This window comes from Oncorhynchus clarkii, chromosome 17 (genome assembly GCF_045791955.1).
Source record: "Oncorhynchus clarkii lewisi isolate Uvic-CL-2024 chromosome 17, UVic_Ocla_1.0, whole genome shotgun sequence".
NCBI classification, from domain to species: Eukaryota; Metazoa; Chordata; class Actinopteri; order Salmoniformes; family Salmonidae; genus Oncorhynchus; species Oncorhynchus clarkii.
The window spans coordinates 5828985-5845825 of record NC_092163.1 but is presented as its reverse complement, the minus strand read 5'-3'; the positions used below and the strand labels follow the sequence as shown (position 1 = coordinate 5845825).

Here is a 16841-nt window from a genome sequence, read left to right as displayed (position 1 = left end):
AGTCCCTTCACTGTCTGATCTTCATTCCTACAGCCTTCATCTCCGTCCCTGGAGTCCCTTCACTGTCTGATCTTCATTCCTACAGCCTTCATCTCCATCCCTGGAGTCTCTTCACTGTCTGATCTTCATTCCTACAGCCTTCATCTCCGTCCCTGGAGTCCCTTCACTGTCTGATCTTCATTCCTACAGCATTCATCTCCGTCCCTGGAGTCTCTTCACTGTCCGATCTTCATTCCTACAGCCTTCATCTCCGTCCCTGGAGTCCCTTCACTGTCTGATCTTCATTCCTACAGCCTTCATCTCCGTCCCTGGAGTCTCTTCACCGAGTAAGTATAGATAGTATAAGAAACCTGTCCCATTCTACTTGTCTATTATCTTTGTTTAGAAATAGTCATTTGTGTGACCTACTGATTTTCCCTACAATTTCTTGTAAGGATTTAGAAATATAGAAATGGTAGAACGAGGAATGTCAGAGTCTGGAATATAAATATATACAATTTGTTTAAAATGTATATGATGGTGTGTCTAGACATTATGGACCGTATATGAATATAAAAGGTGTGTCCATCAGTAGTTATATAGGATGAGCCTTGACTAGAATACAGGGTGGAGTACTGGGTGGTAGACGGCTAGTAACAGTGACTAAGTTCAGGACAGGATACTGGGCGGAGGCCGGCTAGAAGTGACTATTTGAACATTCATATTGGACAGCCTTACCTATAGAGTAGCACCACCACCCATCAGCCCATTCTCATGTTGATGTCAAAGCTGCAGTGTATTGTTGCTATAGGAGTTTATGATTAATAATCCTATTTCAAGACACACTAAGATGTCACCATACTATTCATTTAAAGCCCCTCTGTCAGATATAAATCATCAGAGTGGGAAACCAACTGACATGGAAACAATGGAACAAATGTATCACTATCAGAGGGGTCTATTATGACATCATATAGAACTACTCAGACATTCCAAATATCACTTGATTATCAGAGGGGTGTATTATGACATCATATAGAACTACTCAGACATTCCAAATCAGGCTTCATCCATATCATGAAGGTGGATATTGATCCAACCATTTCAAAAGTAATGACCGGGCTGATGGAAACAGGATTTGCCTGTACACTTTTATAAATGGTGACATTTTGTTACTTCGTTTGACAATTTGTTTGTCTTTTTGTGTCAGTAAAAATGTTTAAGCGAGAAATGGCAGTGGAAACTCTTTGATGCGCAAATATTTATATAACAACCATCACATCTTAGTTAACTTGGAGTCACGTGATGATATCTTGTGTGGTTCCCCCACTACGATTCGGAAACCCATGTAGTTTATTAGGCTACAGATGAAATAAGTTATGAACTTCACAGGGTGGTGAAACTACATGTGATGAGCTTGATGCTCCATTCCAATACACTTTGAGGGTCTTATTCTGGTGACATGATGACCGATGCTTGGTTGCCATTTGACAAATAAAATAATTGCTCTCACCCATAATAATCTCATCAATCGGGTAACAATGTTTATTCAACCAGTGGGAGCGTTGTAAATGCCCCAAGGAAAGTCGAAAGAGGAACTCTTCATTGAGACAATGATAAACAGCAATCTGTGGGAGAGTTGTGGTGGATATTATAAAATAAGGATCTGCTGGAGTCCAAGTCAAACCAAGATTCTTTATTTCTGAGCTCAGAGAGAATAACAGTGTCAGTGTAGACAGTCTGAATTCCTGAAGCATTGGGTGATGAGCACATATCTTTATAGTTTCCTGTTCCTGGGAGGGACTTTATTCATACAAGGACACAGGTGCAAATTGGTTTGCAACACAGGATGATACTCCCAAGAACAGGAGCTTATAATACAGTTTCACAAGGTTAGTCACACACTCAGTTATGTGGACACACAAACAATTAACATTTTCCATTACAGAGTCTGAACATTTTCATTTCATTAAATCATCAGTGGGCCAACAATGCAGACGTCAACATTGGAACAAATGCATCACATCCAAATATCACTTGATTATCTGTAGTGCTGGAGGAATGACACACCCAGATAAACACACACAGTCAGAGTTTAAAAAAAGGAACCTGATCTTCTTTATATTCAAACTGACAGACTCCATATTCACTTCATGTTTTCTAATAAAAACAAACAAATATATGTTTGAGTAAACCCTGTACCATTTAATTTCATCTGGTAAAGACAGGTAAACACATTGTCAGTCAACAATATAAGACAACGGGAGCACTGTGTATGTTCTCTGATGAATTTTAAGTCAATGTGATGTATATCAATACACATGCTAAGAGAAGTAATAAGTAATTTCTCTCTCCTGTGTGGATTCTCCAATGACGTTTAAATGACTGTTATGAGTAATATGTTTTCCCACAGTCTGAGCTTTTCTACGCCTTCTTCTCTGTGTGCAGTCTAATGTGTTCTTTCAGGCTTCCTAAATGGGCAAAAGCTTTGCACCCTGGGAGGAGTGGTAAGGGTTCTCTCCTGTGTGTATTCTCTCATGTTGTTTCAGCTCCCCCGACTGGTTGAAACACTTTCCACATTGGGAGCAGTGGTAAGGCTTCTCCCCTGTGTGTATTCTCTCATGTCTTTTCAGCTCCTTTGACCGGATGAAACACTTTCCACACTGGGAGCAGTGGTAAGGCCTCTCCCCTGTGTGTATTCTCTCGTGTTTTTTCAGGTTTCCTCTCTGGTTGAAACACGTTCCACATTGAGAGCAGTGGTAAGGCTTCTCTCCTGTGTGTATTCTCTCATGAGCTTTCAGGTTTGCTTTCCGGATGAAACTCTTTCCACATTGGGAGCAGTGGTAAGGCTTCCCTCCTGTGTGTATTCTCTCATGAGCTTTCAGGTTTGATTTCCGGATGAAACTCTTTCCACATTGGGAGCAGTGGTAAGGCTTCCCTCCTGTGTGTATTCTCTCGTGTTGTTTCAGCTCCCCCGAACGGACGAAACACTTTCCACATTGGGAACAGTGGTAAGGCTTCTCTCCTGTGTGTATTCTCTCGTGTTTTTTCAGGTTTCCTCTTTGGTTGAAACACGTTCCACATTGGGAGCAGTGGTAAGGCTTCTCTCCTGTGTGTATTCTCTTATGAGCTTTCAGGTTTGCTTTCCGGATGAAAATCTTTCCACACCAAGAGCAGTGGTAAGGCTTCTCTCCTGTGTGTATTCTCTCGTGTTGTTTCAGCTCCCCCGAACGGACGAAACACTTTCCACATTGGGAACAGTGGTAAGGCTTCTCTCCTGTGTGTATTCTCTCGTGTTTTTTCAGGTTTCCTCTTTGGTTGAAACACGTTCCACATTGGGAGCAGTGGTAAGGCTTCTCTCCTGTGTGTATTCTCTTATGAGCTTTCAGGTTTGCTTTCCGGATGAAACTCTTTCCACATTGGGAGCAGTGGTAAGGCTTCCCTCCTGTGTGTATTCTCTCGTGTTGGTTCAGGTATGCTTTCCGGTTGAAACTCTTTCCACATTGGGAACAGTGGTAAGGCTTCTCCCCGCTGTGTATTCTCTCGTGTTTTTTTAGGTCCCCTAACTGGTTACAACCCTTTCCACACTGGGAACAGTGGTAAGGCTTCTCTCCTGTGTGTATTTTCTCATGTTGTTTCAGGTCCCATAACCAGTTACAACCCTTTCTACAGTGGGAGCACTGGTGTCGTCTTGCTAGTTTGGACATCCCTGGCTTTGGTTCCTCCGAGTCTGGTCTTTCTCCTGCCAAAGACAGTGTTATTTTTAAATAGAGACCCAAATGAAACCACATGATAAAACAACCTTGCTACGAGGGTAAATCCTAAATCAGATCTCTCAATAACCCGAGGCCAGTTTTAACAATCTTAGTGTGATTTTAAAACAAATGTAGAGCTTCCTGGTAATTACTGATATGTTTACATTACATATTTTATACATCCTGTTTTACAAGTCAGAACACAAAAACCTAGACAGTTCTAGGACACTGAAGTGTCGCTGGATTCCAATTGAACAGGTGGTTCTAAATATATAACATTCATAGCTGTATGATACAGAATGTGACCTACACACTTCCTTAAACATAAAATAACTAAAGAAGTAATTTTGTGTGGAAGTCCAAAACTTGTTTTTACGTCGAAGATACAAAGCACATCAGTAACATCTCCCCGTTGTTGAAAGGGTTCGACACCTACTGTTTAAATGGCCCGATTTCTTATTTAGACATTCACAGATTTTCAACATTTTGATTATCGCTGATGTCATATTTTGGGTAAATGTTCCTAAAACTGATAGTAACAACAAAAAACAAAAATATAAACGCAACATGTAAAGTGTTGGATGTTTCATGAGCATCACTGTTAGTCAACATTTATTCTTTGCCAAGATAATCCATCCACCTGACAGGTGTGGCATATCAAGAAGCTGATTGAACAGCGTGATTGTTACACAGGTGCACCTTGTGCTGGGGATAATAAAAGGCTACTCGAAAATGTGCAGTTTGTTCACACAACAATGCCACAGATCTCTGAGGGAGCGGGCAATTGGCATGCTGACTGCAGGAATGTCCACTGGAGCTGTTACGGAATTGAATGTACAGTACCAGTCAAAAGGTTGGACTCACCTACTCATTCAAGGGTTTTTCTTTATTTTTACTATTTTCTACATTGTAGAATAATAAAGACATCAAAATGATTAAAAAACACATGGAATCATGTAGTAACCACAAGTGTTAAATCAAAATATATATTTTATTCTTCAAAAGTTGCCACCCTTGCTTTCTCTCAAACAGCTTCACCTGGAATCCTTTTCCAACAGTCTTGTAGGCGTTCCCACATATGCTGAGAACTTGTAGGCCGCTTTCCCTTCACCTCTGCGATCCAACTCATCCCAAACCATCTTGATTTGGTTGAGGTCGGAGGATTGTGTAGGCCAGGTCATCTGATGCAGCACTCCATCACTCTCCTACTTGATCAAATAGTTCTTACACAGCCTGGAGGTGTGTTGGGTCATTGTCCTGTTGAAAAACAAATGACAGTGGGACTAAGCCCAAACCAGATGGGATGGCATATAGCTGTAGAATGCTGTGGAAGCCATGCTGGTTAAGTGTGACTTGAATAAATAAATCACTGACATTGTCAACAGCAAAGCACCCGCACACCATCACATCTCCTCCTCCATGCTTCACGGTGGGAACCACACATGCGGAGATAATCTGTTCATCTACTCCTCGTCTCACAAAGACATGACGCTCGGATCCAAAAATCTCAAATTTGGACTCAAAAATCTCAAAATCAGACCCAAAGGACAGATATCCACCGGTCTATTGTCCATTGCTCGTGTTTCTTGGCCCAAGCAAGTCTCTTCTTCTTATTGGTGTCCTTTAGTAGTGGTTTCCTTGCAGAAATTCGACCATGAAGGCCTGATTCACGCAGTCTCCTCTGAACCGATGATGTTGAGATGTGTCTGTTACTTGAACTTTGTGAAGCATTTATTTGGGCTGCAATTTCTAAGGCTGGTAACTCTAATGAACTTATGCATCAGAAGTAACTCTGGATCTTCCATTCTTGTGGTGGTCCTTAAAGTAATGATGGACTGTTGTTTCTCTTTGCTTATTTGAGCTGTTCTTGACATAATATGGACTTCGTCTTTTACCCAATAGGGCTATCTTCTGTATACCACCCCTACCTTGTCACAACACAACTGATTGGCTCAAACACATTAAAACCTGTTATGGCTAGGGATTCCGCTAGCGGAACATTTCGACAACATCCGGTGAAATTGCAGAGTGCAAAATACAGATTTTTTATTAGAAATATTTAACTTTCATGCATTCACAAGTGCAATACCACAAATTAAAGCTTAAGACTCCATAATGTTTCATCATTAGATGCTACAAGGCTCCTTTAAGACTCCATAATGTTTCATCATTAGGTGCTACAGTCCTCCTTTCAGACTCCATAATGTTTCATCATTAGATGCTACAGTCCTTCTTTAAGAATCCATAATGTTTCATCATTAGGTGCTACAGTCCTCCTTTAAGACTCTAAAATGCTTCATCATTAGCTGTTACAGTCCTCCTTTAAGTCTCCATCATGTTTAGAATGTGTCTGGAAGCGCTACTCTATCTATTCTACTCTCATCCTTTCGGTTTTAATAATATTTAAAAATAATAATGTTATAATAGGTAATAACTAACTTTAATAACTAGGGTTAATACCTGCCTGGCGCACCAACAAAATATTTCTTTAGCCCCCTCTAACAATACCGCTACAGAATTAGCATAGTAGGCCATGTAACTTAACCTGTAGTGACACCCAGCCCGTGAACGGGACCGTTATCATCATCTGACACTAATTAGCATAACGCAACGGACATAAATCTTCCTAGAAAATATTCCTAGTCATGAAAATCACAAGTGAAATATATTGGAACACAGCTTCGCCTTTTGTTAATTAAGCCGACCCCTTACTTTTTCGAACATTCTGTTAAAAATCGCGCAACATTTCAGCGTCCTGCTACTCATGCCAGGAATATAGTATATGCATATGATTAGTATGTGTGGATAGAAAACACTCTGACGTTTCTAAAACTGGTTAAATCACGGCTGTGACTATAACAGAACATGTGTTTCATCGAAAAGCGGAAGAAAAACTGATCACCGAAAACTGGAAAAAATATCAATGCGCCACTTGCATGTATTGTCTATGGGACAGCAAATTAGATGGGGCCGAGATTGCAAGTCCTACAGCTTCCACACGATGTCGCCAGTCTTGTCAATTGCCTGGGCGTTGTTTCTTGGTCAAACGAGTAAGAGAGACCCCATTCCTTCCGGTCTCCGACAGGATGTTTTGGAAGAGAGATTTCCGACCATGATTTGAAGACGTGGAGCTATTGAATACACATCGCCCCGTGATCAATTTGATAGATTATTAACGTTTACTAATACCTAAAGTTGGATTACAAAAGTATTTCGAAGTGTTTTGTGAAAGTTTATCGTCGACTTTTTTAATTTAAAAAAATGACGTTGCGTTTTAAAACTGTGTTTTTTTCTGATTCACACACTTTTCATAGATCGATATTTTGGGTATATATGGACCGATTTAATCGAAAAAAATACCCAATAGTGATGTTTATGGGACATCTAGGAGTGCCAACAAAGAAGCTCGTCAAAGGTAATGAATGTTTTATATTTTATTTCTGCGTTTTGTGTAGCGCCGGCTATGCTAATTATTTTGTTTACGTCCCCTTCAGGTATTTTGGGGTGTTGCATGCTATCAGATAATAGCTTCTCATGCTTTCGCCGAAAAGCATTTTAAAAATCTGACTTGTTGGCTAGATTCACAACGAGTGTAGCTTTAATTCAATACCCTGCATGTGTGTTTTAATGAACGTTTGAGTTTTAACGAGTGCTATTAGCATTTAGCGTAGTGCATTTGCATTTCCAGATGGCTAGATGGCACGCCTGCGTGTCGGGTGGGCTTAAGAGGTTTTAATCACCCTGTCATCTCAGATTTTCAAAATATGCTTTACAGCCAACGCTAGACAAGCATCTGTGTAAGTTTATCATAGCCTAGCATAGCATTATGCCTTGCTAGCAGCAGGCAAACTTGTCACAGAAATCAGAAAAGCAATCAAATTTAATCGTTTACCTTTGATTAACTTCGGATGTTTTCACTCACGAGACTCCCAGGTAGACAGCCAAAGTTCATTTTTTCCCAAAATATTATTTTTGTAGGCGAAATAGCTCCGTTTGTTCTTCACGTTTGTCTGAGAAATCGCCCGGAAATTGCGGTCACAACTCCGAAAAATATTCCAAATTAGCTCCATAATATCGACAAAAACATGGCAAACGTTGTTTAGAATCAATCCTCAAGGTGTTTTTCTAATATCTATTTGATAATATATCCGTCGGGACAATTCCTTTTTCTCTAGGACCAATTGGAGTAATGGCTACCTCTGCACTTTACGCGAGAATCTCTCTCGGAGCCACCATGTGACCACTTACGCAATGTGCCCCCATACGGCTATTCTTCAACAGAAATGCTTAAAACTACGTCACAATGCTGTAGACACCTTGGGGAATACGTAGAAAGCGTAAGCTCGTTGATGGTACATTCAAAGCCATATAGGGAGTCATTGGAACGCAGCGCTTTCAAAACCTGGGGCACTTCCGGATTGGATTTTTCTCAGGCTTTCGCCTGCAACATCAGTTCTGTTATACTCACAGACAATATCTTTACAGTTTTGGAAACGTTAGAGTGTTTTCTATCCAAAGATGTCAATTATATGCATATTCTAGCATCTTCTCCTGACAAAATATCCCGTTTAAAACGGGGACGTTTTTTTCCCAAAAATGAAAATACTGCCCCCTAACACCAAGAGGTTTTAAGGTAATCAGAAATATTTAGGACTAACTTATTCCTTGACACCCATTCTGAAACTAACTGCAGCTCTATGTTAAGTGTTGCAGTCATTTCAGTCGCTGTAGTAGCTGACGTGTACATTGTTGAGTCATCCGCATACATAGACTCACTGGCTTTACTTAAATGTCATTGGCATGTTGTTGGTAAAGATTGAAAAGAGTAGGTGCCAAACAGCTGCCCTGGGGAATTCCTGATTCAAACTTGATTTTGTAGCTCTGGGGCGGCAGGTAACCTAGTGGTTAGAGCGGTAGGCCAGTAACCGAGAGATTGCTGGATCGAATCCCCGAGTTGACAAGGTAAAACTCTGCCGTTCTGCCCCTGAACAAGGCAGTCCTAGGCCGTCATTGAAAAAAATAATTTGTTCTTAACTGACTTGCCTAGTTAAATAAAGGTTACATTTTAAAAGAAAAACTCTTTATCCACAATATAGCAGGGGGTGTAAAGCCATTTTTATCATCAATTTCTCTCAGCCAATCAGTCATTTGTAAGTGCTGTGCTAGTTGAATGAACTTCCCTATAAGCTAAAAGTCTATATTTGTTTACTGTAAAACAGCATTGTATCTGGTCAAATATTTCTTTCCCAAAATTGTAAGGGTTGGTAACAGGCTGATTGGTCAGCTATTTAAGCCAGCAAAGGGAGCTTTACTATTCTTGGGTAGTGGAATGACTTTAGCTTCCCTCCAGGCCTGAGGGCACACACTTTCTAGTAGGCTTAAAATAAAGACAAGGCAAATAGGAATGGCAATATCGGCCGCTATTATCCTCAATTTTCCATCCACATTGTCAGACACCAGTGACTTGTCATTGTTGATTTTATTTGCGCAAAATTTAATTGAAGATGCTCCACATCTTTTTACAATCATTCTTCATGTATTTTATCTTTGTTTCATTGTGTACTTTCTTCTTTTTATTCAGTTTAGTCAAATGATGTCTCAATTTGCAATAGGTTTGCCAATCAGTTATTCAGCCAGACCTATATGCCATCTCTTTTGCCTCCCTCTTCATCATACCATTTTTAAATTCCTCATCAATCCACGTGGATTTAACAGTTTTTACAGTCATTTTCTTAATGGGTGCTGCTTATTAGTAACTGGGATAAGCAGTTTCAAATGTGTTAAGGGCAATTTCTGGTTGCTCATCATTACACACCACGGACCAACAAATATTATTTACATCAACAACATAGGAATCCCTACAAAAAAATGTATGACCTCTTATACCGTAATCAGAATGATGGGAAGTTTGAGCGCGCTCGATTTACGTCACATTATGTGACGGTGCTCAGTTTTTTGGCGGCATGAATCTTGTGAAAGCGGGAAAAATCCATAAATTAGCCGCGTCATTGTATAAACCGCGAGGTTCAAAGGTTGGGAATAAAGTAGCGGCTTATAGTCCGGAAATTACGGTACACAATATTAGTCCCAGCCTTTGGAACGGTGGTTTTCCTAGACATGGCTACTATATTGTGATCACTACATCTGATGGATCTGGACACTGCTTTAAAACCCATTTCTGCAGCATTAGTAAAGATATGATCAAACCATGTTGATGATTTCATTCCTCTACTGTTTGTCACTACCCTGGTAGGTTGATTGATAACCTGAACAAGGTTGCCGGCACTGGTTACAGTTTGAAGCTTTCGTTTGAGTGGGCAGCCTGATCACAGTTTTCCTCCAGTATTAGTTAATTCATTACCAAAGTCTTGAGTTTAGTTTGCCTGTTCTACAGTCTTTTAAAGATAGGGGCGTTGACTGCGACAGGCAATGTAACATTCATAATGTTTTAAGGAAAAGTTTTTGTAAAACAAGCACCTTACATTGGATCATCTTGAAACTTTCTCTCCAAAGCTAACTTACATCAAGGTTTTATATGGTCTATTGGTTTCTCTCTTTTCATTGGCTGAATCCTTTTTCAGTGTTATGATATTCATAACATCCACTCTATCTTCCTGTCAACTAACAGAACTCTGCTGGTTGTCCTGGTAACAGATACCGGTGGGCAGATCTATTGTATTTGTTCAAACTAAACTACAGCACTTACTTTGATGAGTCAAATCTGATCCTTTCTTCTCTTCTCCTCCTCTCACAGTTCCACTCAGCCCCATTTTTTTCCTGCAGTCCACCAGCAGCACAGACAACCTCTTCATACCCAGCAGTAAGGTGCTACCGGGAGAGGCACGACGCGGGGACTCCGGGAGGGAGGAAGGGCTAGCATTGTCCTAGTAACCATAAAGAGGGGACACAGACACATGTCATTATGTGCTTTACAGAAACCCAGCCCAGACCCAGATAGAGCAAGCTGTATGCTAGACCAGACCAAGCTGTATGCTAGACCAGATCAAGCTGTATGCTAGACCAAACCAAGCTGTATGCTAGACCAGACCAAGCTGTACCATCTGGTGTTCTGATCTGGAGAGACTCTTCTCTGCCTCGTCAGCATCAGGATGTTGTTGAGGCTCCCCAGAGGATCCACCATAGTCATGTCTCTCTCCTGTGTGAACGAGAACATCAAAATGAGTAGTAAACTCCCTTTGATATTTTAAGTAGAACATATGCTTCAATATTGAATTTTAAAAGCCTGTTATACTAGATGAGGGGAACTTTAATATAGACAACATGGAGAATTCAATACATCTAATTGAAAAGTCCCTAAAATATATGAACCAATGGCAGATTGACCCTTTAACAATTCCTACAGTACTGAACAACATATTCAAGTGTAGAACTTCAGTAGAATGCCCCTTAAAAACCACACATTAGTTCAACAACTGCATAGTTTGTGCCCCTGTTTTTAAGACAGTACTCACTGATGATAATCGGATATTCTGTCTCCTCCTCTTTCACTCCCAAAACGTCTTCCTCCTTCACCTTTATTGAGACAGCATCCTCTTCCTCTCTAAAAGGTTCATTCTCTTCTATCACTATAACAGCCTCCTCTTCCTCCTTTTTCATTCTGAAATGTTCTTTCACTATAACAGCATCTTCTTCCTTCACTATAACAGTCTCCTCTTCCTCCTTTTTCATTCTAAAAGGTTCTTTCACTATAACAGCATCTTCTTCTTTCACTATAACAGTCTCCTCTTCCTCCTTTTTCATTCGGAAATGTTCTTCCACTATAACAGCATCCTCTTCCTTCACTATAACAGTCTCCTCTTCCTCCTTTTTCATTCTAAAAGGTTCTTTCTCTTCTTTCACTGTAACCTCTTCTTCAAGGTTCATTGCCAGAGCTTCTTTCTGCAAACAGCAGACCTCCTCTTCTATAGCAGGGGATGAGTACTTTAATGAACTCATGGTCAGGGATGTTAGCTAGCTCGTTAGCATTAGCGACTAGCCTCGTGCTCGGCTCAGCATCAATCTTTAACAAGTTTGCAAATTAGGTTACAGTTAACCAGTTAATACGTCAACAGAACTGTGTTTAAAACACTGAGATTAGATAATGTACATTAAGATGGTCTAAATCGTCAATCTTTCACTTTTATGTTGGCTAGCAAGCTACCGAGGTGGTTGAAAGAGTAGCCGCGTCGTTGTTCCTGAAGAAGCGTCCGTCCAGTCCATTATACGTCACGGAAGAATCATCACCTGAAAGACGCTCATCGCCGTCTGCTGTCTGGAGTGGGTAACGCAGTTTGGAAACAATACACTACACTACACTTTTGTATTGGAAAGAACGTACCGTAATTTCTAATATCTAAAAAGAATTAAACTTTTTTACATGTATTATCATTTTTATTTTTATGAAAATCACTGAGGAGGGTCCTCCCCTTCCTCCTCTCAGGAGCCTCCACTTCCTCCTCTGAGGAGCCTCCCCTTCCTCCTCTCAGGAGCGTCCCCTTCCTCCTCTGAGGAGCATCCCCTTCCTCCTCTGAAGAGCCTCCCCTGCACGCAAAGGACATCCAGCCAACTTGTGTGGGAAGCATTGGAGTCAACATGGGCCAGCATCCCTGTGGAAAGTTTTCGACACCTTGTAGAGTCCATGCCCCGACGAATTGAGGCTAATCTGAGGGAGAAAGAGGACGGTCCAACTTCATATTAGGAAGGTGTTCGAAATGTTTGGTATAATCAGTGGATATATCTGCCATTTAGCAGACACTTTTATCTAAAGGGATTTGCAGTCATGTTTGCAAACAATTAACATATGGATGGTCCCAGGAATACTCCACCAACTGAGCAACAGGACCACAAGGAATGATCAAGGAATGACGCAGATAAACACACACAGCCTGAGTTTCAAAAATATAATTAAATCATTAGACCGTAACATTGAAACTGACATACTTCATATTAGACGTAGACCGATTAATTTGGGCGCATTTCAAGTTTGTATATATATTTTTTTTACACCTTTATTTAATCTTTATTTAACTCGGCAAGTCAGTTAAGAACACATTCTTATTTTCAATGACGGCCTAGGAACGGTGGGTTAACTGCCTTGTCCAGGGGTAGAACGCTAGATTTGAACCTTGTCAGCTCGGGGGAATCAAACTTGCAACCTTACAGTTAACTCGTCCAGCGCTCTAACCACCTGCCTCTCATTACACTCCACGAGGATCCTGCCTGTTACACGAATGTAGTAGAAGTTGCTAGCTAGCATTAGACTTCTTATAAAAACAATCAATCAATCATAATCACTAGTTATAACTACACATGGGTGATGATATTACTAGTTTATCTAGCATGTCCTGTCGATGCGGTGCGTATCGTTGCTCCAATGTGTACCTAACCATAACACCAATGCCTTTCTTAAAATCAATACACAGAAGTATATATTTTTAAACCTGCATTTTTAGCTAAAAGCAATCCAGGTTAGCAGGCAATATTAACCAGGTGAAATTGTGTCACTTCTCTTGTGTTCATTGCACGGAGAGTCAGTGTAGATGCAACAGTTTGGGCAGCCTGGCTCATTGCAAACTAATTTGCCAGGACATTAAGTAATTATGACATAACATTGAAGGTTGTGCAATGTAACAAGTATATTTAGATGCCACCCTTTAGATAAAATACCGAACGGTTCCGTATTTCTGCCTCTGATTGAGAACCACTCCAGACAGCCATAGACTATACTAGATAACCCCACTAAGCCACAATCCCGATAACTACAAAAACCCCAAGACAAAACACACCACATAATAAACCCATGTCACACCCTGGCCTGACCAGAATAATAAAGAAAACACAAAAAACTAAGACCAGGGTGTGACAGGAGGCTATATACAGGGGGTACCAGTACAGAGTCAATGTGGAGGCTATATACAGGGGGTACCAGTACAGAGTCAATGTGGAGGCTATATACAGGGGGAACCAGTACAGAGTCAATGTGGAGGCTATATACAGGGGGTACTAGTACAGAGTCAATGTGGAGGCTATATACAGGAGGTACCAGTACATAGTTAATGTGGAGGCTATATACAGGGGGTACTAGTACAGAGTCAATGTGGAGGCTATATACAGGAGGTACCAGTACAGAGTCAATGTGGAGGCTATATACAGGAGGTACCAGTACAGAGTCAACATTATATTGGTTGCAATAATTTTGTATAATAATTGAAGCTTTGAATCCGGCGTCATTTTGCGTGTTAATTCATAAACCATGTGCCATGGTATCAGTACAATGAAAATCTCCAAAAATAAACATATTCAGGTGTTAGTGTAACAGTATAAATTTAGACCGTCCCCTCGCCCATACCCGGGCGCGAACTAGGGACCTTCTGCACACATCAACAGTCACCCTCGAAGCATCGTTACCCATCGCTCCACAAAAGCCGCGGCCCTTGCAGAGCAAGGGGAACTACTACTTCAAGGTCTCAGAGCAAGTGACGTCACTGATTGAAACGCTATTTAGCTAGCCGTTTCACATCTGTTACACTCACCCCCCTTTTGACCTTCCTCCTTTTTCCGCAGCAACTAGTAATCCGGGTCAACAGCATCAATGTAACAGTACAAATTTTAAACCGTCCCCTCGCCCATACCCGGGCGCGAACTAGGGACCTTCTGCACACATCAACAGTCACCCTCGAAGCATCGTTACCCATCGCTCCACAAAAGCCGCGGCCCTTGCAGAGCAAGGTAAACTACTTCAAGGTCTCAGAGCAAGTGACGTCACTGATTGAAACGCTATTTAGCGCCCACGCTAACTAAGCTAGCCGTTTCACATCTGTTACATTAGAATGGCCAAGTCAAAGTCCAGACCTGAATCCAATCGAGAATCTGTGGAAAGAACTGAAAACTGCTGTTCACAAATGCTCTCCTTCCAACCTCACTGAGCTCGAGCTGTTTTGCATCTTTCGATGTGCAAAACTGATAGAGACATACCCCAAGCGACTTACAGCTGTAATCGCAGCAAAAGGTGGCGCTACAAAGTATTAACTTAAGGGGGCTGAATAATTTTGCACGCCCAATTTTTCAGTTTTTGATTTGTTAAAAAAGTTTGAAATATCCAATAAATGTCGTTCCACTTCATGATTGTGTCCCACTTGTTGTTGATTCTTCACAAAAAAATACAGTTTTATATCTTTATGTTTGAAGCCTGAAATGTGGCAAAAGGTCGCAAAGTTCAAGGGGGCCGAATACTTTCGCAAGGCACTGTATGTATTTTTAAACAAAAATAACTGATTTACATAAGTATTCAGACCCTTTGCTATTTCAATTTAGATTTAGAATTTAAATTGAGCTCAGGTGCATCTTGTTTCCATTGATCATCCTTGAGATGTTTCTACAACTTGATTGGAGTCCACCTGTGGTAAATTCAATTGATTGGACATGATTTGGAAAGGCACACACCTGTCTATATAAGGTCCCACAGTTTACAGCGCAAGTCAGAACAAAAATGTAATGACTTCTTATGACATTGTTTGCCAGACTGAACATTGTAGTTCATATTTTCCAGTCTGCGTTACCCCCTCCAGTCAGCAGATGGCGATATGAGTTTTTCAGGTGATGCTTCTTGCGTGACGTATAATCTAGTGGACGTGACAGGAGGACTTCTTCAACAGCGACAAAAGGCTTCTGATTGAAACACGCTGTGCTTTGCGAGCAAACCTAAAACCAAAACATTGAAGCTCTTTAGACCAATCTTGTGTATTTACTCTTAGGTAAACAGAATTATATTCAAAACGCTATCTACTGGTTCATTTAAACGTAATTTGCTTGTTAAATTAGCAAATGTGTTACATTGATACTGTGTAACAGTATGTATAACTTTAATATGTCCCCTCGCCCATACCCGGGCGCGAACCAGGGACCCTCTGCACGCATCAACATCAGTCACCCACGAAACATCGTTACCCATCGCTCCACAAAAGCGGGAACCACTACTTCAAGGGGAACCACTACTGCAGGGTGTCAGAGCAAGTGACGTCACCAATCGAAACGCTACTTAGCGCGCACTATCTACGGAAAGATATTCTCACTAATACCCAAGAACAAGGAGGTCTTTTAGATTTCAATACTCTAAATAATACTTTTAAAATAAATTGGATTCTGAAGTATATTAAGAACCAGAACAGTATTTGGAATGTCATGCCCTTAGTATTTATTTGACTCTGTTAGTGGTTTAGAATTTTTGCTTTGATGTAATTTTGATGTTGATAAAATCCTAGTAAAATTGGCCAAATTCCATAAGCAGGCGATTTTAGCTTGGATGTTAGCGTATAAACACAATTTTCCCCCTCACAGATACTTTCTATGGAACACCTAAGATATACGATTTAAAAATAAGTCTCTTTTTTTTCGTAACAGGTTTGAGAATAACTGGCTACTGATCAACCTATTGTGTGTATTGAACATTCATATTGAACAGCCTTACCTATAGAGTAGCACCACCACCCATCAGCCCATTCTCTTCTTGATGTCAAAGCTGCAGTGTATTGTTGCTATAGGAGTTTATGATTAATAATCCTATTTAAAGACACACTAAGATGTCACCATACTATTCATTTAAAGCCCCTCTGTCAGATATAAATCATCAGAGTGGGAAACCAACTGACATGGAAACAATGGAGCAATGTATCACTATCAGAGGGGTGTATTATGACATCATATAGAACTACTCAGACATTCCAAATATCACTTGATTATTAGAGGGGTGAATTATGACATCATATAGAACTACTCAGACATTCCAAATATCACTTGATTATCAGAGTGTATTATGACATCAGATAGAACTACTCAGACATTCCAAATCAGAATTAATCCACATCATGAAGGTGGATATTGATCCAACCATTTCAAAAGTAATGACTGGGCTGATGGAAACAGGATTTGCCTGTACACTTTTATAAATGCTGACAGATGATTTGTTACTTCGTTTGACAATTTGTTTGTATATTTGTGACAGTAAAAATGTCTAAGCGAGAAATGGCTGTGGAAACTCCTTAATGATAACAATCACATCTTAGTTAACTTGGAGTCACATGATATGTTGTGTGGTCCTCCCACTATGAC

General features: G+C 40.5%; 1 protein-coding gene across 1 annotated transcript; it reads right to left on the bottom strand.

Moving 5' to 3' along the window:
- Nucleotides 1-2450: 2450 nt before the first annotated feature.
- Nucleotides 2451-11690, bottom strand: LOC139370071 (zinc finger protein 678-like). The gene is made up of 4 exons (XM_071109385.1): nt 11207-11690; nt 10793-10890; nt 10441-10618; nt 2451-3721 (listed from the first exon to the last, which is right to left on the bottom strand). Exons 1-4 carry the CDS (start codon nt 11688-11690, stop codon nt 2451-2453), a joined length of 2031 nt encoding a protein of 676 aa, XP_070965486.1.
- Nucleotides 11691-16841: the final 5151 nt, after the last annotated feature.